At 46.1% G+C, this 25,072-nt stretch overlaps 1 protein-coding gene and 1 long non-coding RNA gene across 2 annotated transcripts in view; one reads left to right on the plus strand and one right to left on the minus strand.

Annotated features, from left to right (window-relative positions):
* Positions 1-341: 341 nt before the first annotated feature.
* LOC138582231 (uncharacterized) overlaps positions 342-25,072 on the minus strand; it is a 48,519-nt gene continuing 23,788 nt past the window's right edge. Inside the window, exon 2 of the long non-coding RNA XR_011304987.1 lies at positions 342-2,899. This is a non-coding gene — a long non-coding RNA (uncharacterized lncRNA). The remainder of the gene's footprint in view (positions 2,900-25,072) is intronic.
* The window catches only part of LOC138582230 (nuclear receptor subfamily 1 group D member 2-like), a 42,901-nt gene continuing 41,314 nt past the window's right edge, over positions 23,486-25,072 (plus strand). Inside the window, exon 1 of the mRNA XM_069653330.1 lies at positions 23,486-23,976. Within this exon, the coding sequence (XP_069509431.1) occupies positions 23,961-23,976 (16 nt within the window). The 5' untranslated portion in view covers positions 23,486-23,960. The remainder of the gene's footprint in view (positions 23,977-25,072) is intronic.

A 25,072-nucleotide genomic window follows, 5' to 3' on the forward strand; every position in this document is an offset into this window, starting at 1 on the left:
GTGATCCACCCACACATAGCCACCCCCAGAGTCAGGATACGAAAGCGGTGGTCTTTCCCTGGCCACCTGGGAGGATATATTGGTGAAGGAAGTGGGGATATCGTCAGATTCCTCACATAAGCCACATTTTGAGTCTTTGAGCATAAACAAAATGGATTACAAATTGCCATGTTTGGTCGATGTCATTGAGCAAACATCTATATATCATGTAAAGACATACAGCTATTATACATTGACCATAGAACTTTCACCCCAGAATTAATGTACATGGCTTCAATCATTTTTCCATATATCCATATAGTCTGATTAATGGCTAGGGACATATTGAGACAGACATTCAATCCGATGGGAATTGACGTTAGTAAGATAACGTTTTATAATAATAATGAATCACAAACAGTCATGAATGTTATATGAGGCAAAATACCAAGCTGTTTTGCTAAACTACATGACATTCAGACAAAGGGTCTTATCCTGATTATTGCTCTGTTGCAGACAGGCACACCACATTGATGTGCAACTCAGTTCTGATTTGCAACATTTGCTTCATTGACTTGCGCACTGCTTCTGGTGTGCACATGCAATCATCTCAGGCAACCTTCTTGGATTGCATTCAGTGAAATCAGAATAGGCTCTAGTCCTAAATCACCATGTTTCCATCCCATTTCCACAGGTGCAGGAAGGTCAGGTATGACACAATGGGCATTTTGCCACACCACGGCTTGATATTGTAAGCTCATCAAATGGAAAGGAAGAGCATCACTTGTTGGTGACATTGCTGCTGGTTTGCCAGTCTTGGAGAACAAGATATGTCATGCTGAATTAACAGAGTCTGTTCTGTGCACATAATATATTCTGCAAACAAACACTTGTGCGGGTTTGAAATTCTCCATTTGTGAGTTTACCAATTCCTAAGATCTTCAGCAGTTCATGGTGCTCACTGAATGGTGCAGTTCCTGGTGCTCTCTGAAACGTTTGGTGTGATTGGCAAATAGGAGGTGATGTCACACCAGTTAAAGCGTGAAATGGTAGCAATGTTGTGAATCTCTTGGTAGATTGTCAAAAAAGTATCAATTGGTATATGACGCTGTCTCTCTGATGTACCTGGCATCATCCAAAGATGGTCCCAATGTGCCATTCATAGTGGAAACCAAAAGCAGGAGAACATCAGTGTACCGGGATGACACAACCACTGTCCTAAACTGGCTCTGCACACCATGCAACACCAGTCTTGTGTCAGCTTCTTTGTGTGTTGATTTCAGCGCACTTAAATCAGTTGTCTCTTTTGAAGACCTGACCTCAAGCTCTTCCCTGAACACTCCAGCAACTAAAATGTCTTTGTCCTCTGGTGCTTGTGAACACAATTCATTTGACAAGAGTATTGCCAGATCAGCTTTATTGTCAGCCAGTAACAGATGTTTCCAGTTCTTTGGAAGAGGCACATCATGACCCTCAATAAGTTAATTGGTCAAGTGGATTTGATGCCCCATTTTATGGTAGTACCCCTGATTGTCTCTTCACTTTACCTGTTGAAAACATCTATCTGTTGATACCTATAACCTGCATTCTGCACTGTCCTAACATACGTGTTAGCCAGATCTCCGAAGGTTAGTGCATTGTCTGGCTTCCCAGAGCTACCACACGTGCTTTTCCTTCAATGACAAGACAGGATGAACTTTCATTAAGTTCAATAGATTAAGGACAGTTTATTCTTTCTGTTTTCCCATCTGCCAGAACTCACTTGTTCCCAGTGTGGAGTGTACCATTCATTTCCGTAAGTGACAAAGGAACTGGAAGAAGTTAATGTTTTAAGAAAATATGGCAAGTCAACTAGTCGTCCATCTACATAGGCAGTACATTAGACATTGGAGGACATTTCTGTCTCCCTTCATAATAGTTTTCTTGCCCTTGCCCTTAGTGTCTTTACCCACGCCATATAGAGAGGCAAATGTCGGTGTGTTATTCTTCTTGAGGATTGCACGGAATAAAACATCTGGGTTGCTGTGCTGCTCAGATATAATCAATCACTTTTGAACAAAGTCATCTATTTCCTCTTGTCCAAGCACTTTTGCACACAGTAGCGAGTCTAGATTGAATCTGCTTCAAGATCTTCTATTGCACTGTTTTGCAATGACTCTGGGTGTGTAACACTAGAAAACCCATTGAAACCCTGGAAGGTCAATACCAAGGCACTCTCATCATCATTGTCAGGCTTTTATCATGACTTGGTAGCTTCGTTGTGTAGGTGTGCACTCCCAACACAAAGATTGTACATTGCATGTGTGCTAGCTGCTATATGTGATCTAGGATTATATGACAATGTCCACCTGCACAGTGCTGATGTCATCTTGGGGATATCAATGGTTCCACCACCTTTCTTTCCTATGCCATTTATCCACTCCATCAGCCTGGTTTAAGGTTTGATTCGATCATGTCACAACAAAATTGCCCTTTTGAAACTCTGTTGACACAGCATCTGGAAATTGGAGTATATGAGCTAACTATATTTTACCCCATCTTGCATAGTTAAGGTTGTCAAATCGCTTTGAGTATGGCAATATATGACTAAAAGAGGGAATATGGAGGTCCCATTTCCCATCACGCTTGGCTTGAGTGAACTGCAACAGTATTGAGACCTTGGGCCTCATTATGAGTATGCCGGTCCAGTAACAACGGTGTTGGTAAGCTTTTACCGGCACGGCTACCGCCAGGGTCATACTGAGGCCCCATGTCTGTGAACTGCCACCAGAAGATGAAGTTCACATCCTCAGATTTACTTACAACAAAATCCATCAGAAGTACTAATGGGAACTTTGGCTTTATGGGTTTGGCAGAATATGCACAAGCTCTAATCCACACTCGAACCCCTCTTCAAGGAAACCAGGAGATCCATTGTCACCTGATGAGAAGGAGAAGAAACATAAAGCAGACACAATTACAATACATTACAAAAAGCTTAATCCATTTTAACTGTGGACTGCACTATAATGCAGATGAGCTAGATTACATGAACATTAGCTTATAATATCGTACCATAACAATGCATTTTGGCAGCCATTTTTTAATGCTAATTAAAAGGTCAAATACTCATAATTCGTCTTAGGAACGGAGTTAATGGAATTCAGCATTCCCTAATTATGTGAAAACATGAGCTTGCCAACGTTTACATCAAAGTGCACCTAACATTCACATGTATCAGAAATCCGTCCCGTCTATGAATTATAGAAACATGTTACCTAACAATGCAATTAATGTATCTAACTAAACTAACACCATCATATGAATGCTTGGACTGCCAAGCTAAACGCCCAGAAGCCACCAAGTCCAAGGTAGATTGTGTGATAGGTGAATGTGGGCAGTAGCACACAGGAAGATAAGGAAATCTGGTTTCTGAATGCACTGCAAGCCTTGGCATTCTAATTGTATAAGCGTTTTATGGTATCATTGTGTGGATATTGCAGTGAATTCCCATGCAATATCCTATGTTGAATGCAGAGTGCCTGAATGAGGCGTATGACTTCCCTTCTTTTACCTGTGAAAATATTCAATGCTGCAAAAGATGATGAACATGCTCTGCCAGAGTTACTATTTCTGGAGACATTCTCACAGTAGTATGCAGAATTTCATTAGGGATAGCATATGGAATAATACACCAGTCATATAATAATTAGGTGATGGTGTTATATAACTTTTTGTAAACATTGCATGCATGTTACATGCACAATTTGAAACCATTATGTAATTCAGCCCAAAGCCAAAAAGTGGTCTTTATGATTAGAAAATATAATTTCTAGGCTCAAAGACACACGAAAAAGACACTCCGTGCCCAGGGCACCTGGATGCAGTAACTGATTGGCACAGGTAATGTTGATGGTGTATCACCGGGTCAACTATGGTCCACATAGGGGGTACCAGGTTGCCTCCTTCAAGTAATTGAACAACTATATTCGAACAACAAAGCCTCTGTGCAATGGGGTGTGGGATGCAAGCTGACAGACTCTTTCATGGTGACCAGTGGGGTGAGGCAGGGATGCGTTCGGGCCCCCCTGATGTTCCTAATTTACACCAATGACGTCATAAACCATGTAAGAACAAAATGTCTGGATCAACCAAAGTTAGGGCTAGAATCCCTCTCAATGTTGCTTTTTGCGGACGATGCCGTCCTTCTATCAACATCAGTTAGGGGTCTAGAAACTACTTTGGAAGCATCGGTGGGAAATTGCACAAAGCTCCAGGAAAAAGAAAATCTTTACACTTCTGGCCAAATTTAAACAGCATACTAAATTCAAGCTGTCCATTATCTGAACTATTCTAGAACAGGTCCGATTTTATGACTATGTGGGGGTAAGACTTAATGATCAGGGCCTTTGGCCATCCCACTTGACTAAATCTAGTTCCACACCAGAAAAATACAGAGGTGCAATTTGGAGATTTTGTCTCTGTCATCGCTGGGGGGCTATTTCACCAGCCCTCACCATGTATGTTACACAGGCAAAATCTGCAGCATTGTATGGCATTGAGACCTGGGGGCACGCAGCTAGCAGCAAATTGGGGCGGGCCGAAAGAGTTTTCCTCAAGCATCTGCTTGGTATATCTTCTGCGTGCCCAGGACCTCCTCTCTACCTTGAGTTGGGCCTCAGAACAATCAACACTGACGTGGCCCTCAGGCCGGTTCTTTATTGGGTCAGAGTGTGGCCAACTCCTGAACTAGTAACCTATAGCGAGGCAGTTAAACACATCCTAGAATTTGAGGGAGGCAGGTTGTTGCCCAGGTTTACCCCTGTTAATAAATGTTTGCTCAAACTGAACCGAAGTCATTAAGTCACTTTCTATTCTTCTGCCAGGGTTATCCTGTGGCTAGAAGTAAGTATTTGAAGACAATCTGTAATTCATATGGTATACGAATGCACAAACGAAGCAGTCTTGCTTTTCAATCGTTACAACGACATGAACAGCGTATAGTTTGTAGCTAACTACATCCACCAGGCGTGGTGTATAAGATCTAGACTGTTGAAGGGCGGAGTAGCAGAGAATTAACCTGATTTACAACTGACACAGAGTACCCAATATATTACATGAAATAAGGAAATTATGTTGTGATCCTTGTGACTGTGTATATTTTGCTTGTTTCCCCACCTCTACTTCTATTCTATATATCTCTTAAACTCATCCTTACTACCCAACCAGAATGTTTAACCTGGAGGTAACACCTATGATATAACCATGTAATAGAGTTATGCACTTTTGAGAATATCATTAAAGATCACGTTTTTATTTTTATATATGCAGCTAGCTCTTTCAATAATTGAATCTTGATTGTATGGCTGCTTTGCACATCCTTCAAGGGATTCCACAGGAAACCTCTTATCCAAATAGTCTACCCAAGGCAAGGATCAGGACATAATCGATTGGTTCGAGTTGTTATTCTTTAAAACATTTTAGAAATATAATTTTCTGTCCTGATCATGCTGATAATCTGTCTACTTATTTCTTGAATTGTTATTTTGCACGGTCTCATTAGGCTGTTTATTTAAGCAATTCCTTATTCCTGGAATTGCCATTTTGCAGTTTTCTCAAAGGTCGGTCTTCGAAATTCTTTGTGTGCGCAAGATCTTATGAGGAGGCGACAATTAGGATAGTTCTGTGCATGCAATGGTACTTAGAGGCCACCTTCAGAATAGATCTGGATAATTTTAACTAGCTTTGTCCTACTCCATTGATTATTTTTTATTTATATAGCATTTTAATTTGTATGCCTGCTGGTATTTTTTTATTGTAAATCTTCTTTTAACTAATGTTAAATGCTTTGATACATTTTTATGTGTTTCTGGCAAATGACAAAATGTCGAATAAAAGCCAAATGATGATGACGCGGGCAAGCAACGCATCCAATGCGAAGGAAATGTGAAGTTCCACAAAAAACAAAGGCCCGAGGGGTGCCAAATAAGCAACCACGGGAGCCAGGGAGACAGTTCCAAAAGGTCTCTACGCGTGGCGCATTCAAGTGGAGATGCATCTGAAACATGATTTGCTTGTTTTCCTGCAATGGCATTTATTTCGTACGAGCACTGCTCACAGTCGCTTTTGGTTTTCGTTTTGGCTATTAGGTGGAGCTTCAGCAGTGCCTATCAAGTCAGAACGAATGGTATAGGGGTACAGGTAGGAGGGATATGGCTGTGAGGAGGAAGACGGCCTGTGGGTGTTGTTTGGGCTTTTACACACAAATTTACTGACCTCGGCCCAACTAATCCCTTTGCCCGTACCCAGGGTCGGACTGGGACAAGAAATAGGCCCGGACACCAAAAAAATAGGGGCCCACCCCTCGCCTCAAAAAAGTGGCCCACCCCTTGCCTCAAAAAAGTGGCCCTCAAACCATCATCCGTGAATCGCGTCAATTCACGACTTTACAGAAAATGCTATGTATGGAGGGGTCATGTGTCTGTTACATTACAACACAACTCATAAAATAACATTACTTTGCATACAGTTCTGTGACAGGGTCCACAGCTGCGAGGCGCAGGAGTGGCATGAACCAACCACCCCCACTGCGGTTTTGGGACCTGCTGCAAGTCAATGCTTATACAGCGCTCCGCAACCCCAGCAGGGAAGGAGGGTTAGAGTGACGATGGTTGGATAGGAGGGGGGGGAGTAGGGAAACCAGAATGAGGTTTAGGGAGAGATTATGGATAGGTTGGGGATGTAAGGGTAAGGTTTGATCACTGCGCATGCTTCCAGTTAGCTGTTACACTCATACAAACACACGTCCCAGCGCAGGATCAAAGGATTTCTCCCTTCTCTGGCAGCTTTGGTTTAAGTTTCTGGCTGAAATAGCCCATACGCCTCTCACTCTTATACATTGTACACAGTAGAGGTGACGGTACTTGCGCTCCAGTCCCCAGTAAATTAGTAACTCCCCTCATCTCCCTAGGTGCAGAGTTTGGGGGATCTGGAAGCATGTACCTGTTTAAACTTTACATACAACAAGAACACCAACCCCGGCACCATTTTTAGTTTGCGCTATTGGGTAGGGGTGTTGCTGGGGCTGGAAAAAGATCCAGGGACAGGCTATGCTAATGTCGGGACTGGCGAGACTCTGGGCTAGCTACCATTTTGGTTGTAGGCAGCCCTGCCCCCTGAGCTTCTATCCGGGGCTATAACGAAAAGAGAACCAAGGGTTATAGCCTCCTTAGACCCCCCCACATCCTCGCTAGCAACGCCTTTGCTCATGGGAACTCTTTGAGCTCACATTAATCAGCCTTATCAAACTTGCACTTGAGGTGTCTGCCAGTGTGTTTATCAAAGCCGTCTTCTGAGAGTTATAAGCTTAATTGGAGTTGCAAATCACTACTGATGTAATAAAAATGTCTTAACCAGGTCATCCTAGAGCCACTTGATTTATAGGCATTCTGTGTGACCTGCTCGGAAGTCCTGTTAAAAACACTTGTGCTTGTGTGGAATGTAACCATGGTGCATGCATGGTGTGTGTGCATCAGGTCTTATATGACTTATGCCGTGTGTGTAAAATGGTTGGTTATGATTATGGTTTTTGCTGTGGAGTACATATGTGCTGTGGGCGATTCATTCACTTCACACTAGTGCGTGTTGCACTGCACACACACTAGTAAGTTAAGTATGGGTCACAGCCTTGGATTTGGGGGCCGTGCGAGCTGCTGAACATGGGAGAGCGCAAGCCAAGCGTATGAGAAAAGTGACCATAGACCAGTCTGAAAAAGTCCCACAAGCACACGTTTCTTATTTGTTATTATTCACAAAAAACTCAGAAGTTTCTAAAGGCATATTTAGGAAAATAATGTTGCCAAACACAGTGTATTTTAAAACACCCAGGTTTAGTAATAGCATGAGCACAGTGTACATACTACAACACTGGCCTGTTGGCCCTGCCCTTCAGTTACTGCCCTATAACACGTTAAACCAGCTGAATCTAATGATAGCAGTCTGAGTCCTGCCCAAATGACGTCTTGCTCTGGAAGGACTAGAGAGCGAGAGCAGACAGGGTACAGTAGTTTGAGATGCCCATATACTGCCCATTGGAAGTGTAAAAGCAGGTGGCGCTCGTTGCTGGTGACATTTACTGTGAACACTTGCCTTTTTTGGAAACTGTGCTTTGAACCACTGTAAGTTACAATGTGGTGGTAAAAAAGGGCATGGATTCTATAATCATCCATGGAGAAAGACATGTGACAGCCCTTGCAATAATCCATTCGGCAAACACACAGTCACAAAAAAGGATAAAATAAAGTGGACAGAAAATCAGAGGTTCAGTGCTGAAACTTACAACGATGGGCCATCCCATTCCGAATGCGTTGAGCGGGAAGCCAAATGTGGCACAACGCAAAGCTCTATGGGCAGGTACACCACGGAAGCTGCAGTGGTGTAGGTTACACTCCCCACACTGGAGCCCTCCCTTTAGCTAACCAAGACTGGACACACTTTTCAAAAGGGTTAGAATAAAGCTGTCACGATATCTTAGAAGCTGCAAACACTTTGGATTCAGAGGAGCAGGTTTTCTATTTTTTTTTAAACATTTGTAGTGGCAAGGTTTGAGGTGCATGCATCAACAATTCGTAAATCAATAGAACACTTTTGTTTTCATAAGTGAACAGATAAAACGAAGTATGTCATGATAAATGCATTGAAATGAGCCACAATGTATTTGCGCGCCGGGTTTCAATATAAATGCTCTGCTTCGCTTAGTATGTGTGTGCTATTTCAAGAGCACATACGTTTCAATGCAAAATAGTGTACCAGTCTGAAAATATCCTCAAAAGGTGTACACTTCTGCTTGCCAAGTCGTGCCAAAAATAAGCAAACCCGCAGACTGAATTTGCTACGTCGTTTACAGAGGCCTATAGTTCCGATCACTTCTTATTGTTCAGCAGTTTCTCTAATTATATGTTGGTGAACTGTGTTCGTTTGTAAATAAATCAAGTCCCAGAAATGTCTCTGAATACTACTGATATGTTCTTTTCAAGCAAAAGTATTTGCAACTGTCTTGAAACTTGGCCTAGATCAGATGAAAAAAGGCATCCCAGTTTTTTGAACACTGCTTAGGTGTTGGGAAGAGAGGTTGAGATAAGCTAAATACAGTCCACTAAGATATCGAATCAAATATTGAAAACGGCTTTCATTGCATCGTATCTAAAGCGAGGATTGGCAGTTAAGGGAGGGTGAGGACAGTCACATTGTAGCCGATTGGGGCTGAAAAGCGAAACAGACTGCGCACTGCACTCCGTGACAAATGTTGTTAAGGCAATAAAAACACACACACAACAGGATAATAAAATAAAAAAACGCAGGCGCCCCGGTGCCTCCTATCAAGGCAGCCCCTGTGCTGTGGACCCGAGGCCCCCGCAGGCTATGACATGAAGGGTAATTACCGTGGACCCGGGGATCGAACCCGTGTTGCTCCATGTCGTTTTGCTTTCAAGGCGAGCACGTTGCCCCCCTAAGCTATCCTCCCGAGACCTGATGTTCGTGTGATTTTCTTTGGGCACAAGCAGCCTGTGCATGCGGTACGAAGCCACAAAGGGGCAGTTTTGGGGGAGTAGAAAAAGCGGCATGGTCAAATCTAGGGAGAGCTGGCGCCGCATGAGGTAGAGAACAGGAACTGACTGAGAGCAATATTGGGGCAGAATGAAGGACAGCGCGCAATACATTTGGGGCAGATCCTACCTAACCTCCGCGATGTGAAACGCACTGAGTCTGAGCTAGCTGGTGGGCTGCCTGCCAATCCATTAGAAGTCTGACCTTACCTGATTGTGCACTCTACAGCACAGTTAGCAGGCTGGCTGCTGTGGCCTGGGCACTGGCGGCCTCCTCTGACTCGCCTGCCCTGCAGCCCTGCAGCCCTGGTGACTCCTCTCCTCCTTAGTGGCTGTGGGCACTGGGCAGTGGCGGACTGATGGCCTCCGAGTTGTCTGGTGGTCCACCACTGGACTGGTGTGTGCACTGCAGTGTGGCTCAGCTGGTTCTCTCTGTCTCTGTCTCTAGTAGTCTGTGCCCGCTCTGTGCTACCTATGCGCCGTGTGGTGTGGCCAGAATCGTGCCCAGGGTCAGAGGCCCAAGGCAAAAATCCTCAATCACGTCACGTGGTGTGACGTCGTGGACCTGGCGGCACAGTGTCTATGTAGGGCGGGAAGCTGGCCCTGCAGCGAATTTTATTGGCCCCCGCCTTGTTCGGCGGCGGCCGCAAGCCCCAGGCACAAATTGCTGTTTCAACTTTGCAAGAAGTGCAATAAATTTGTTGTTACTTCCTGCAAAGTTGAAGTGAAGCAATTGAGTGTGTGTGAAATGTGTCAGTGGCTGCACTGCCGTGCCAAAGTGCTGGGGGCCAGGCCCAGCTCCCAGCCCAGCCCTGAAGCCTAGGCAGGCAGGCTGCCCCGCACGGTTGGCCCCCCTAGGGTCAGGACTCAGAGGTGTTAATTGCTTTAGTTTGTAATTGCTAAGTTGCTAGATCAATCAGAACAACTAAGCTGGCCCGATCGAGCCGAGCACATGACACTGCATTGCGCCGCCCCCCCTCGGCACGGCCGCCGGTTGCCACTGGCCACCGTACTTGATGCATATGCATCTGCATGCATCATAAATTATGATGCATGCATGATGCAATCATCAAAGCAAGGTAACACAACATCTCAGATCTGTAGTGTTACCTTGCTTTGATGAATTATTTATGCTGCTGCAGTCTGACTGCAGACAGTGCCGCATCCTGTTGCCCGGCCCAGCCCCCCACCCCCTCATGAGTCTTGACACTTCCGACGGCCGCGGCCTGCTGCGAGGCAAACTGCTCAGCTCGGTCACGTCGGGCGGGGCTGCCCGCCCGCAGGTAGTGCTGCGGGCCACGGCATGCCGCACACATATTCTCATACAGAGACAATTGGAATTACTAATTCCAAAAATAAATTTAAAAAGAAAAAACGGCCCAGGGGTGGCTGCCGAAAAACCGGCCCCAGGGGTCCCCAAAGTCGTTCGGCCCACGGGCCGATCGACCGAAAGGGCCAGTCCAAGCCTGCCCGTACCCACCCACAACCAGCCTCTCACCATCCAATACACACCCTCCTTGGATCTTTTTGAGCTAACACTATCATGTAGAAACATCAGAATATGGGCGCTTATGGGCTTGCTTTTGTTTGTTATCTCTAAGCAGTCTCCTGAATAGGGACTGTTTAACTAGAGTTGTAAATCAGCTCGTAGTGTAATAAAAATGTCTTAGCCAAGTGTGCCTTCATTCACTTGCTTTTTCGGCAATATGTGTATTCTTTTATCTGTTCCATGCTCTGGATTCCTGTACAAAACAACCATTGGCAAAGCCAACAGTTGTGGCTCTTTTACAGGGATTAGGTAGGGATTTGGCAGGCACTGCCGTCATACACCCATGTTCTCCTGTTACTTTGTTGTGGCCAGGAACAATTATGGCAGTGACTTACAAATGTCTTTGTGCTTACCCAAAAGCTAAAACTGTTGGCTTTGACAATGCTGCTGTTCTTTGGTGCTTCAACATAGTGTCCCTAAAATGTTGTTTTTAAGTTGTTGATGTACTTTGAATCCTGGTGTAACATCAACCGATGATACCCCCAATTTGAAAACCCACTTGAACTGTCCAAGTCGGCCATGTGTTTAGGACTATTTTAAACAGGTTGCATGTCTGAACGAGGAGTCAATGTACACTCCACGACAGAGGAGCGACATGAGTGCCAAAATGAAAACTAGTTAAACCCCCCTCCACCTTAGCCCAGACTTCCTGAAATCCCAGGAAGTTCACTAGAGATTGGTAACCCCCCTTGCTTAGTATCTGGCTTGATAGTGACGAGGGCCTACAGGTACGCCCCCCTGCAACCCCCTTTGTCTTTATCATTTCCTTTGTGGCCTTCGAGGTTAATTTTAACCTAGGAGTCCCACATGAAAATTGATATCAGGAATTGCTGCCTTCCAATCACCCACGTCTCATTTGGACCTTCTCTCTCTCACACCCTCCTACTCCTCACCGGATGTAGCTACTTTCTTTCCCTTCCTGCTATTCTCCTCCTTTCTCTTCCACCCACTCTCTACTCTCTCTCCCTCTTTTTCTCTCACTTCTGTCACTCCAATGTATGTCTACTACTCTCTCCTCCCACTACTTTTCACTACTCTCTACTCTTACAGCGCTCTACAATACACTACCCCCTCCTCCTCTCAGTCACCCTCCTTCCACTTACTCATTTGCCTTTCTCACTCACTCTCATTTACTACCCCAACACTTGTACTTAACCTCAGTCACGCTCTTCTTTCCCCCATGCACACACACTCAGAGACAAGTACTCATTTCTCTCACCAACCAATACCTCACGCGCACACTCTCCCTGCAAGTCTCTTCAAGGCTTAACACTACTGTCCTCCTCTGTCTGGTCTCTCGATCCGCCTTCTCCTCCCTTGACCTCAACAACCCACACTTCCTGGGTCCTTCTGTACCCTTTTATCCTCCTCCACCCCGTTCTATTGGTTTTCAGCTTCAGCTGGTTCCCTGGGTCAATCTCTGCCTTCTTTCCCCCATGGGCAGGGCTACAGCACAGGGAAACCATAAAACACCAATTAAGCTCTTCCCTCTCTCTGAATGAGGGCCCACCAGTGTCCGGCAATGGCAGCTGGCTCCAACAAAATTGACTTTCACAGTTTGTGTCCTTCAATGAATTAGCATGTGGAGTGATGATCTGCTGTGAGCAACGATCCAGTGGCCTGCTGTTCACTGCTAGCTCTCTCACTGGAGGGCTGTGTGCTTTGTTCTGTACCACAGGGGAGTGGTTCAGCGGGTATAACTTGATCCAAGGTGCTACTTTGCAATTGTATCCAGGCACATGGAGAGGTGATAGAGACGGTGGCCCTCGCACCTATGGGGCAGAACTGGCTCTGGCAAACACCCTGCCCCAGGTTGAGAGGTAAACCCATCCCACTTCAACAGGGTCAGCTATCTGACCCTGTCACACACCTCCACACTTTTTCTGAAGTTAGCATCTTCCTTTGGACATCTGGCTGTCTGAAGGTTTCATGAAAGGAAATCTACATCGGTTTCTTTAGACTCTGCCATGTGCCCTGTGGTGAACGAATATGGCTGGAGGGCCAGGCTCCATCTTCTGATATGTGGGTTTGCGTCTTCATTCCGTGCCATCCATACCAAGGTGGCATGGTTAGTAATTAATTTGAATTGATGCAAACTGACCAGTTGGGATGAGTCTTTGTTAGTTTATCCAATAATGGTGCTGCTAATTCTGGGAACTCGGGAAAGAACCACCTGTAATATTCCACCAGCGCCAGAAAAACCTGGAAGTTCTTTTTGGTTTGGAGTTGTTGGATACTCTGAATGGCTGCCACCTTACTATGCTGGGTAAGCACCAGCCCATGTCCAACCTGAAACGTGAGATATTTCATGATTAGTGGACCATGTGGCATTTTGCTGGGTTGGCCGCAAATTGGGCCCTTCCCAGTTGGTTGCACGCCACCGTTAGGTGTCTCAGATGCTCCTCGCAGGATTTGCTATACACAATTATGTCTTCAGGGTAGGCCCGAGTGAAGGTCCAACAGGGTCCAGGATGCAGTCCATTAGATGCTTAAACATAGTGGGAGCCCCATGGAGGCCAAAAACAGGACCGTAAATTGGAAAAGTTCTACTGTTGTTCAAAGCGCAGTTTCCTACTTGGCATAATCATCCAGGGGGAGCTGCCAATATCCATTCATGAATTTTAATGTGGAGATTAATTTAGCACCCCCTGCAGTTTTCACAGATTCATCAATGCAGGGCAGGGGGTGCATCGCACTTTGATATTTCATTTCATTTTTGAAAAATCGTTGCAAAAGTGCCATATATTGTTGGGTTTTGGAAGCAAGACAATTGGAGGTGACTACTCCCAGGTCCAACATTTTCTTCAATTCGCCCCTATCTTCTTTCTGGCTTCACGTAGATGGCATTATTTATATCTACATCACTCTTCCAGGTGTGTTTGGATTTTGTGTGCCTCCCTCTTACCCTTCCTGGATTTGGGGAGAAAATGTCAGGATATGCTTTGCTAGCTCTTTGTAGTTTGAGGTAGAAAGGCATGGAGGAATTGTGACCCTCTAGACTTGCATTAATAGGGGAGTCACTTTAGCATTATTGTTGACGAGAGCCAGGTTGTGTACCTATTCAATGTATTTTTAGAGTATTTTGAACCATGGGGTCATTGCTGGTTTATCGACTCCCAGGCACTTCTCACTCTTCTCTCATGATATCGAGGGAATCTTGTGTGGTCTGGCCGTATGCCAAATCAAAAGTAGAGAATCCTGTGGTGGATCGGGGAGTCTTTCTTACAGCAAATGCGGCCCATGGAATTAAATTGTCCCAGATATTTCTGTCTTCAGCAACCAGTTTCCTCAAGATGCATGCACTTTAGCGTTTGTTAAACCTCTTAATCACCCCGGCAGTCTGAGGATGGTATCCTGACGATCTATGGGTCTTGATTTTCATGAGGTCCTTCATTTCCTACGTCAGCTAAGACATGAAATTGTTGCTCTAGTCTGTACTGTAAGAATTTCTGTAGGGAAACCGACTCTGATGAAGAATGGATATTGCTCCTTGAGGGTAAAACATCTGGAGGTCTGGTGGTCTAGTGAAAGATAATTATGATTAACTTGTTCCCTGTCAGTCTCTAAACGAACAAAGGTGACTACTGTGAAGGATTTCCATATCCTAGGGGAAATGTTCTCACAAAATGTGGATATTCTTACCTTGAAAACGGGAATCCAGCCCTAATTTCCTTAGAAAGAAACTCTAGAGAGCCGTCACAAACCGGGGCACCAGCCACAACCACCGGCAACCTAAGCAACGGCCTAACTAGCAAAGAAACAGGGCAAGAAAGGACCCTCCAGCCCACCACCACATGCGCATAAAACCTGGTGTGCCCAAGCTGCCAAACTTCCAATTACAATACTTGTGTAAGCACACAACGATGGCGAGAGGGTTTCTATGCAGAGGTCCGACCAAAGAGAATAACTGAAGCGGTATCAAAGGTAAGTAAAACAAAAAAGTCTATGGATGTGTGAATTTTTTATGTATTGCAATGTGTAAGTGTGTGTGTGTGTGCGCACTGCATCGTTGCTTTATACTGAATATATCAGCATAGACTGTGGCTGAAGCTTTATGAAAGTCATTACAGTGACCATAATTCTGGTGTAGAATGTGGGCACAAAATCAAAGTGATTTAAACTGGATTGCTATCCTATTATTGGTGCACTGCTATGAAGTGATTTATAGTGACACTGCTGACACATATCGCTAGCGCAAGGGCATGAAAATGGCTTACAGATGCATTGCTGGAATATGTCGTGGACATGTTATAAAATGCTCCTGTGTACTGTTAGTAGCATGCCATATACTGGATTTTTTAATGTATTTTCCCAGATAATTGTTTGTAAAATGCATAACTTTAACACAGTATTTTATACCCTTTCTTGGGGGAAGAAATGGCCCATCCCACCCACCCCCTTGAAATTCCCAATCTTCTTGGCTATGCTTGGACACAGCCATTTGTCAGAGATGTTAATGCCCCTCTGCTATAAATATCCACTTTCCGTCACTGACCTTGAACCGTTTACATGGCTCGTGCCCCCTCAGGGGCCTCCTGCTTCCCCAGCACCACAATCTTCCTCTCTCACCGGCATGCACATAATGGCACTCACCATGAACATTGTGCTGGTGCATTTGGGTGACACTCCCACACCTCTCTTTCTGCACTGGGTAAAACATGCAACTTACACCAGGTGTGGCACGCTCCAGCGGCAGCATGATCACTATGTACTGTGCTCATGAGTAGTGGCCTATCACTCCCCGGGTGTCCGTGTCATGGATTGCACTTTTTTGAGGAACTTGGGCGACATCAGAGGGTCTTGCATGGGGGCATATTTTGTGTTATGCCACTGCACATTTTATATCTATTAAAGTGTTAATACTGGTGGCTCTATGGTGGTTGAACTGGACAACATGCTGTAACCCCACTATACATTGGCAGCAGTGATTGGAGGTCACCATATATGGACATTACTCCGGTTGCTAAGCATGGAAGACATCAGTCACATAATATGTAAAGTTCAATAGGGAAGGGAGCAGAGAATGGTGGGCAGAATGGCACATGGGTGAGTTTGGAAGTCGCACAGACAACCCTCGAGCCACTTCTCAAAGGTTGACGTTCAGGCCCATTTTTTGAGGCTGTCAAAGCGGCAGCTTCCAGGGACGCAGAGCTTACGGGGCCACAAGAAGAACCCCCACCCACACCCCCACCCCCAGGCAGCTGCCACTGGCCACCATCCCACACGTGAAATGTTTGTTTTTATGCGGCTGTCTGTAGAACAACTAAAGTTGTGCAGTCCCAGGTAAGGCCGTGCTGTCATCTCACAACCCCCAATCGAGACACGTCCCCTCCCCACACCAGTCCAGCCTCTGAGCAGTACCTGTTGAGCAGGCCTCACCAGAGCTTCACAAGCACTTTGATGCTTACCACTTTCTTTGTACTGACAGAGCATTTAAAGTGGGACTATTTACAAGTAAAAGCCCATTTAAGGAGCCATTGCTTTTCAGGAGGCGTTCTTAACAAGGCGCATTTTTATGCTGAAAGCACACACTAAACAGCAGTTAGATGCCAAAATGTACGCCTTCTTTCAAGAGAATTAAATTGTCACACAGAAAAAGTTTTAAACTGTATTTTACTTTCATGTGCTCTTATTTGACAGACCAAAAAGTGTTTGTTTTGTAAAATATCAAGTTTTTTCTCACATATGGAGCATGCCTGCGTAAGGTTACAAGATTCCAGGATAGCAGCAACAGTACCTTTTTGGCAGGACTATGAGAGGACAGACTGGGAGAATCTACATTGTAAATGCATCCTTTGTTCAGCAAGTTCACATGTAAACCACAGCTTTATTTGGGGACAGTACAACACTGCAAACACAAGAGAGGATACACAATTCAGCGTGTGAATACTTCCTTGCTTATATATTTTAAAGTTTTTGGTCCTTTTTTTACCAGCTCATTTCAAACAGAAGGGGCGCTGCTGGTGTGCCTGTCTATATCTATGCGCACACAGAGGGCTTATGCATTGTTTTTATTTTAAATAAAACAAATACACATATGTGCCAGTGGCACAACAACCATTAGGCAGATCAGGCTTTCCCCCGCTCCATGAAATTTTGGGCTAAGTTGACCTGACCTGGCTGACTTCCAGAGCCGTAGTCGCACAGAACAAGACACAGACAGCATAGATAAGACCCCTCTGACTGGAGGGGGGAATGGGTTGGGTCGGGGCTGGCAACGCCGTTGCGCCATTGCGGCCCTGATCCCTCCTTCGGGTCCTCCCGCCCACCCCCGACCCTCTTGGTGCACATCGATGGCGCAGGGTGCCAGGCAGGGGATGGCTGTTGGGGTGGGCTGGCCATTTTTCGCTGGATTGGCGGGGCGAAGAGTGGAGCCAGCTCCTGGAAAACGGCCATTTAACGGGTGGCCCGAGGAGGGAGGGAGCATTGGCTTCCTACCCCTCGTTGAACCTGTCACCAGTCCTACTGCTCCCTGCTCTCCGTCGACTCCAGAGGACTGCTTCCTGTCCGGACTTTGACAGACCTGCTTGCAATAAGGGGCGAGGTTTTGGAGCCCTTGTTTCTCCACCAAGGTGAACCCAGCCTGTCCAGCTTCCAATTTAGGAAAATATTTGAGAGGGCTCTCTCAGTAGCAGGCCTGAATGGGTCAGGGTGCACCACACACTCATTACGGATACGCCGCAGGCATCGATTTGGAAACGGAGCAAATTATGAAGCTGGGGCGATGGAAGTCAAATGCATTTAAGGACTACATTTGGCCACACTTGTCATGTTGAGCAGAAAGAAGGATGAATGCAGTCGGCTGAAAATGCGGGGGCTGGTGGGGTTATGGGCACTTTGCATGCGCCAGTCCGGAGAAGTATTTGTCAGTTTATATGTGTCTGTGTATCTCATATTGTGTTTCTTGTCACCATAGAGGATGTCACCGGGAAGAATGGTAATGATCATTGGACACTCGTTCATCAAGAGGTTGGAATGGATGATGAGGGCGCGTCCAGGTCTGCTGAGATGTCCAGGGATCACTGTGTGCTGGATTGGTGTAAGGGGATTGCATCTACACCAGGTGCAGGGTGTTTTGGCAAAGGAGAAAGCAAGGTGCGGATTGCCGGACCGTGATCTGGTCTTTCAGCACATAGGGGGCAATGACTTGGAAGAGAGCTGAGGGGAGGGTTGGTGTCAATCTTCTCCAGGATGTGCAGGTTTTGTCTCCAGGCAATCATAGCATGGTCACAGATCATACCACGGACTAAGAGGGGATCGGCCGGGTCTGCGCGCCCCTTGAACATTTCGTCAAGGAAACTGAATAATGGACTAGCCTGGGTTGTCACCGTTTTAGTACACGGCACACGCCAACTAGGGAACTCCTTCCGCTACAATGGATGTGGCACACAATAAAGCGATTTTGATTTTTAATATTCTACAGATTCTTTTGAGTAGGCCTACAACCCGTCTCGCACATAACTTCCACAAACACCCTATGTCACAATGGACTAGGAACCAGGCCAGTGGGTATCAATAAGGTATTTATTAATTTATTATTCAATGTAAACGAGTATAATCAAAATACAGCAGCCACCAAAGTTGTGGAAACACAAAATGCATTAATCTCTACAAATCAAACATATTAAGATTTGCTATTACAGTTAATTCAGACTTTTAATGGAAAAACAGAAAAAGAACAATTCACGACAAAGTGATAGCCCCTACAGTTACCCACTCCCACCTGCAACACTCACCCCCAAACATGAATTTAGACTTGATTCTTTTGAATGGAAGGCAGTGGCAAGGAGTAAGAATATAGAGTGAAAATCGGTTTTGGGGTAAAGCCCACCACCACAAGATGGGAAGCCAGCAAAGAAAGGGAAAACCCGTTTTTGGAGCAAAAGGGAAGAATGGGTTTTGGTTATTTCTCACAACTGCTAGGGGACAGAATAGAAGGAAATTTGTATTGCTTACACTTAGGAGGTAGGGAAAGATTTTTGAGAATACTAATCAGCACACCAGGGCAAACTAGAAATGAAGCGGGAAATCGGTTTTGGGAGAAAGCAAATGCAAAGGGAAATATACAGTGGCAAATGGAAATGCAAAAAGAAATTACAGTGGCAAATGGAAATTCATTTACATTGGGACTTACAATGACAGGCAGCTCAGGGAAGGGGTTTAGCTTACAATGGGAAAATTGGTTTTCAGTGACAAGGACAGAGGCACATAACAGGTAGACTTCTAGGCAAAAGGGATTGCTCACAATGAGAACAACTGTTTGGGTTTAATAGGAGAGATGCGAATAGGAATTTGTTTGGAAATGCACACAATACACAGACAAATCCAGTTTTTAGTTATTAGGAGAATAATTCTTTTGAGGCAACACTTTAATGACTATAACAATTAAATAAAAACACCAAGCACAAGGTGGTTGATTTCAAATTGCAACAATCTTGAACCGTGAATTTCAATGGGGGAATTAATTGATTTACTTAAAAAAATACTAAGGATTTACACAGACAACTGAGAGGTTTTTCAAAGGAGATATGCTAACATACACAGGCAAACAAGAGATTATTATGGAGAGATGACTGAATTACATTGGCAATTTGAGGTTTTCAATGGGGACATTGGATTCACTGCTACAAAAATGAAGGGCTTATGCAATTTAGGGCTGGGGTTATACGCTACTTACAAAGCAAGCCTTGGTTTAGGATTCAGGAAAGCCAGCTGGATCTCAAGACACTCTGGACAGATAGGGCAAGGGGTCTGGTCAATGCACTCTCAAAGATGGTAAGGTTCAGCAGCCTTCTCTCTGTCCTCTTTCTCCTGTCTCCCAGGTTTTTGTGTGTGTCAAGTCCTAGTACAGTCCCCCTTATATAGCAGAAATTACATCACTAATTTTTCAATCTAGGGGAAGTACCCTGAAATTATCCCTGCTGCTCCGATTGGACAGTTACCATCCCTCTATCCGCACCCTGTCAGAATTTGGTTCAGGGGAGGATTTGTCATCCTCCTCTTGTTCCCCTTACCACTTTTTGGAAAAAACAAGTTATATATTATAACTTCAAAATTGTACAAGCCACTGCCATATGAAACAAATATTCGGTTTTCGTTAATCATGGGGAATTAGATAAGCCAGTCACCAAATCTGTACGATGTAGCATGGCCATGTGGCACATTTTTGTCATTTTCATATAATGTGCAACAATTATAAATATGTAAATCATCAAGAATATTCCTAATTTCAATGTCCACCTTTTCATCAAATCTCATAATTGGCACAGGCCCAAAGTCCCAGGTAAATGCAATGTATATCCTTAAAACTGCCTGGAAATGACATGAAAAATGACATTAAATGGAAATCAATCCTTAGTCTGATGGCTGCGCAAAATGCCTAAAACGAAATAGTCTTTTAATATTAATTGGGAGTGTCTTGTTCAACATATGGGAGGGCCGCTTCATCCCCAACAGCCATCTGTCTCCCGGGGCTCGCCTGTGACCAGAGTTTTTTTCTGAGGCCCTTTGAAATTGGCAGTTTTCTCTTTGAAGTGGGTGCTATAAGAACTCTGACCTTTTCGTCATGCTTTAGCCAAGGATTGCCTTCTTTGAAATCCCTGCATTCTTGCCGTCATGTCTGCGTCTGCAGAACAAGGAATTATGACACCTCGCAGCAGCATCACATTTTATTGCAGGGTTGTGAGAGGATATGTGTGATATGCAGCTGGAAGTGGGGCTTTCATTGTGAAGTTCCTGCCTCAGCCAGAACCGTTTTTTCCTGACGTTGTGTCCCTTCATAGGTTACAGGAGTTTTGTGGGTGAAACGTAATATACATTTGCTTTGGTCATCCCCCACATCATGTTTCCCTGACATTTTCTGTGTGAGCAGTGATCTCTTTTTTCATTGTGGCTTTTTAAAACCGTTTCATGTGCAGGCCGTTTTTGCTTTTAATGTGTACAAATCCTCCTTGTGTGAATTGACATTGCTGCTGATCCATTGATAATGATGGGTAGGCCCCGTTCCCCACAGTTCTTTCATTTTACATGAACCAAAAGAAAAAGCTGGCCGTTTTTTTGGTGGGAGTGTTTAAATTCTTGCCACTCGTGCTAACTAAAATCAAAAGCCAGGCCGTTATTGATTGCAGTGTATAACTTCTTTCCATTCATGTGACAGGGAAAGTAAAGCAAGGCCCTTTTCGGTTGCAGTGTTGACATTCTTGCCAATTATGTGAAATACAAGTAAAGCAAGGCCATTTTTGGTTGCAGTGTTTAAATGCTGCTGTTCAGGTGAAAGGGACTTCTGTTTGGGGCCTTTAAATGCACCCCCAGGGTTGGCATCCTACCACGGGCAATTCAGGACTGTGGTAAATGGAATGGTAAGAGGAGTGGCATACTTTCACTAGGATGTGGTGCACCTGTCCGAGCAAGGAAATTAACATTTGTGCAAGAACTTTGTGGCCTTTATTCTCACAATTTGGAATGGCGGGAGTGCCCTGAACCGGTGTCGTGTGCCTGTGGAAGGTGGTGGAGGTCCAAGTGCACAGTAATTTTCCCCTCCAAGGGGCCCAAGTGCACAGTAATTTTCCCCTCCAGGGGGCCCGGTGCCCGAGATAAGTCAGTGGTGTGGGTCGCTGCCTCTCACTAGGGGGTTTTGGGCCAGTAAAGGTCTTGGGGGCCAATGCAGTTGGTATAGGTTTGAGGTATGGGGCCTCCTGGTACCGTCCCAAAGAGGGCATGGTGGGGAGGCCAGGGTGGCACATCACCGCCATACACCGCCCGGGGGGTGGGGGGAAGGGACAGAATGGACCACCTGTCAAAAAATGTAAATGATGATATATTTGTGTTGTTGCCATGTTGTGCTACTAACAGATCACAGTTCTGGGTTGTGTTTTGCTGTGCATGAATAAATGTAGCCATCATTTTCCCAAACTGGTGTTAAGCATTCTTCTGCCTTTGGCCGTTGCCCCCTGCTCAGCCCACATAGGTAAGACCCGTCTGAGGGTCGCTTCCTTCAGGTCACCCTGCCTGCGCCCTGCCCTTCTCGAAGCACATCGATAGTGCAGGGTGCCAGGCCGGGGATGGCTGGGTGCGCCAGGGGGTGGCCATCTTTGTTTGTTTGTGTTGTTGCCATCTTATGCTATCAACGGGTTACGTTTGTGGGTTGTGTTTTGCTGTGTATAAATAAATGTGGCCATCATTTTCCCAAATTGGTGTTATGCCTGCCTCTGCCTTTCCTTGCGGCCCCCTGCTCAGCCAATAAATGGTGGCGGCGACTGCACAGTTAAGAAATGTCCGGCAATTACTAATGTAAAATCTTTCATTGTTTGCACCTGCATTCCTGTGCATACCTTTTCAGCCAACTGAACTCCCGTTAGGGGTTAGTACTTGCATGTCAGGGGAGTGACTGGAAGGGTAGGGGGACAGTAGACAGTTCATTCTCACAACAGTTCTTAAGTGGGCGGTTTCAGACATGAAGGAGTGGGTTAACTGCTTGTAACATGGACGCTGCACTAGAATAGACCCATTAGAATGTGTACAAAAGTTAGATGCTCCCACACAAGTAAGTTTGTCCCTCCCCTACAGTTTCTGAAGTTAGAGCCTCTCCCAGCATTTGAAAGGTTATCCACCCCTCCACCCCCCTGAAATGTTAGCATAGGTTCACCCTTGATAGGTGCCCGTCCATATTTGGGGGAATCACAGTGATAGCCGTGCATCCTGGGGAGTGGTTCTGTCACCCCACATAGAGGTGTAGTTTGTAAGTGACGTGTCCCAGGTGTAGGGGGAAGGGGTGCATTCCAGGGCTTTGCCCTAGGAAATAAATTAGCTGGAAACTGCCCTGTTGACATGCATGGATCCTTAAAGTGGTACCTCACAAAAAAGAATGATGGGGGAGCAAATGGTTGCGGGGGGTGGGGGGGGCTTGTTGCACAGCCGTATTAAGGGCAGTGCAGTATTTCGGAGAGCGGGTCAGAATGGACTTCGCTTCCCGATGGGAGTTTTGCGTTGTCATGGATGGCCTGCAGTGTAAATAGGTCATGCTAAGCTCTCGGTAACATCACATAACAGAAGAGCGGAGGAAGGCGGGGGGGGGCTGGAGCTTCCCCCTCCTCTCTGCTACATAACATCAGCTTCATTCAGAGATTGCTAACACGACCATAGCCTGGGACAGAGGGGGGGCTGACTGACAGCCATCGGTGTGTGATACTGGATGTGGGGCGCATAATAACTAAGCTGCAGCCGGCGCAGCCCCGCAGTGAGAAGCGCTCCTCGCATTTCCTGGCCGCGAGCGGCGCGGCGGGCGGCCCTGTATTTACTCGCGGCCGCCCGCCCCTCCCCCCTGCACATGTGCCTGTGCAAGCTGAGCTCATCGCTCCCGTGTGAAATGTGTGTCAGTGGGCCAGGCGGTCACATGCCGCCGCCACGAGCGGGCTGATACTGCAACCTGCGCCAGGGCCGCCGCCGCCGCGCGCACTGCCTCCTGGCGCCCGGGATGGGAGGCAGCGCATCCTCCGCCGCCACACCCGTGTATATATGCGCACAGCGGGCCGCCTCGGCGTAGCACACGCCACATGCAGCGAGCGCCTTGGCCGCGGAGCACGCAGGATTATTACGCGCGCCGTCCTTCGCTGCAGAAGCTACGCGCCGGTGCGCTCGCGCGTGGGAGCACTGCGACACCTGGCACGCAGGAGACTGAGCTGAGGGAGCGCCGGGCTCTGCGCCCGCTTCCGCAGTGGCGTCCGGTCACCTGAGCGAGCCGCAGAGCGACGCCGCGGGTGCCTGCATCTGCCCTCCTCACCGACGCCAACCCTCCACAGAAGACAGCCCTGCCGACAACGGGCGGCCCAGCGCCGGGCGTGCAGGGGGCCATGGACTGTAGCCCGGGTAAGAGCTGCCGCCCACTTATCTATCGCGTTATTTCTATTTTGTTGAAAGTGCACAACCACAACCTGAAATATCGCGTATTTGTAAATTAAGTGTATCTTTTACAGACCTGTCAATGGCAGACAACGCACATCATTAGCATGATACGTTTATGAGTGTTACATGTATGCATAGTGCATACACACACGTGGGTGCATTGCTATGTTACCAACTAGGCAACGGACATAGGCATTCATACAACCCTCATCTATCTCTGTCTTTATTTGCGGAATTTCTCTTTTATTTTTTTATTTTTTACAGTGCCTTAAAGCTTCTAGAAGGGGACACGGTGGCGCTCTCAGCAACTAAATGCATTCGTTGATATATATATATACATATATATAAGTATACGACTCATTGCGGGCCGCTGCCCCGCAGTGCCAGGTATGAAAGCTGGGCATGCACGCGGCCTTATGCGCGGATTTAAGCATGCCCACTGGCTTCTGCCACCTGCAGGGCACCGATGCTGGCATCACTTGCTTTGTGGTACCCCGCAGAGGGACTGACTGGGGTGCCATGGACGCGTGACTGGATATCCCCAGGCGGCGCCAGAATTCTTTAATGTATTGCCGAATTTGGGAAGTAGCGGCCGGGAGCTCTTTTCGCTGGGCCCCGGATGCCTGCATGCCTTCTACCCTCACTGCGCGGAGCAAATGCAGCATTTTGCGCGATAGGGGGAAAAGGGCGCATACACCAGCCAAAGTGTCCATTGGAGGTAAAAGCGCCGCAGCAAAGCCTCGGTCTTTGAATATGAAACAAGAAGGGGCATTCGTGGGGAGTGGGATAAGTAGAGGTTCGAAATGACATTTTCTCATCATTTGTAGTTTCGTATGGACTCTTTTTCATCAACACCTAGAGAGTAGAGGGCCCGGCTCATGGAATTGTTTGCACGGTTCACAGTGACTTTGCAGTGCCGATACATTCGCCAGTGCAAAGTCACTTGGAACCATGCAAACAATTTCATGATTCGGGATAATAGTGCGGTGCCTGCAAATAAAAACACAACGTAAATAGTAAGAAAAAAAATAACCAGAACCCTGCATAATAAAATACATGC

This window comes from Ambystoma mexicanum, chromosome 3q (assembly GCF_040938575.1).
Source record: "Ambystoma mexicanum isolate Mex_15411 chromosome 3q, UKY_AmexF1_1, whole genome shotgun sequence".
NCBI classification, from domain to species: domain Eukaryota; kingdom Metazoa; phylum Chordata; class Amphibia; order Caudata; family Ambystomatidae; genus Ambystoma; species Ambystoma mexicanum.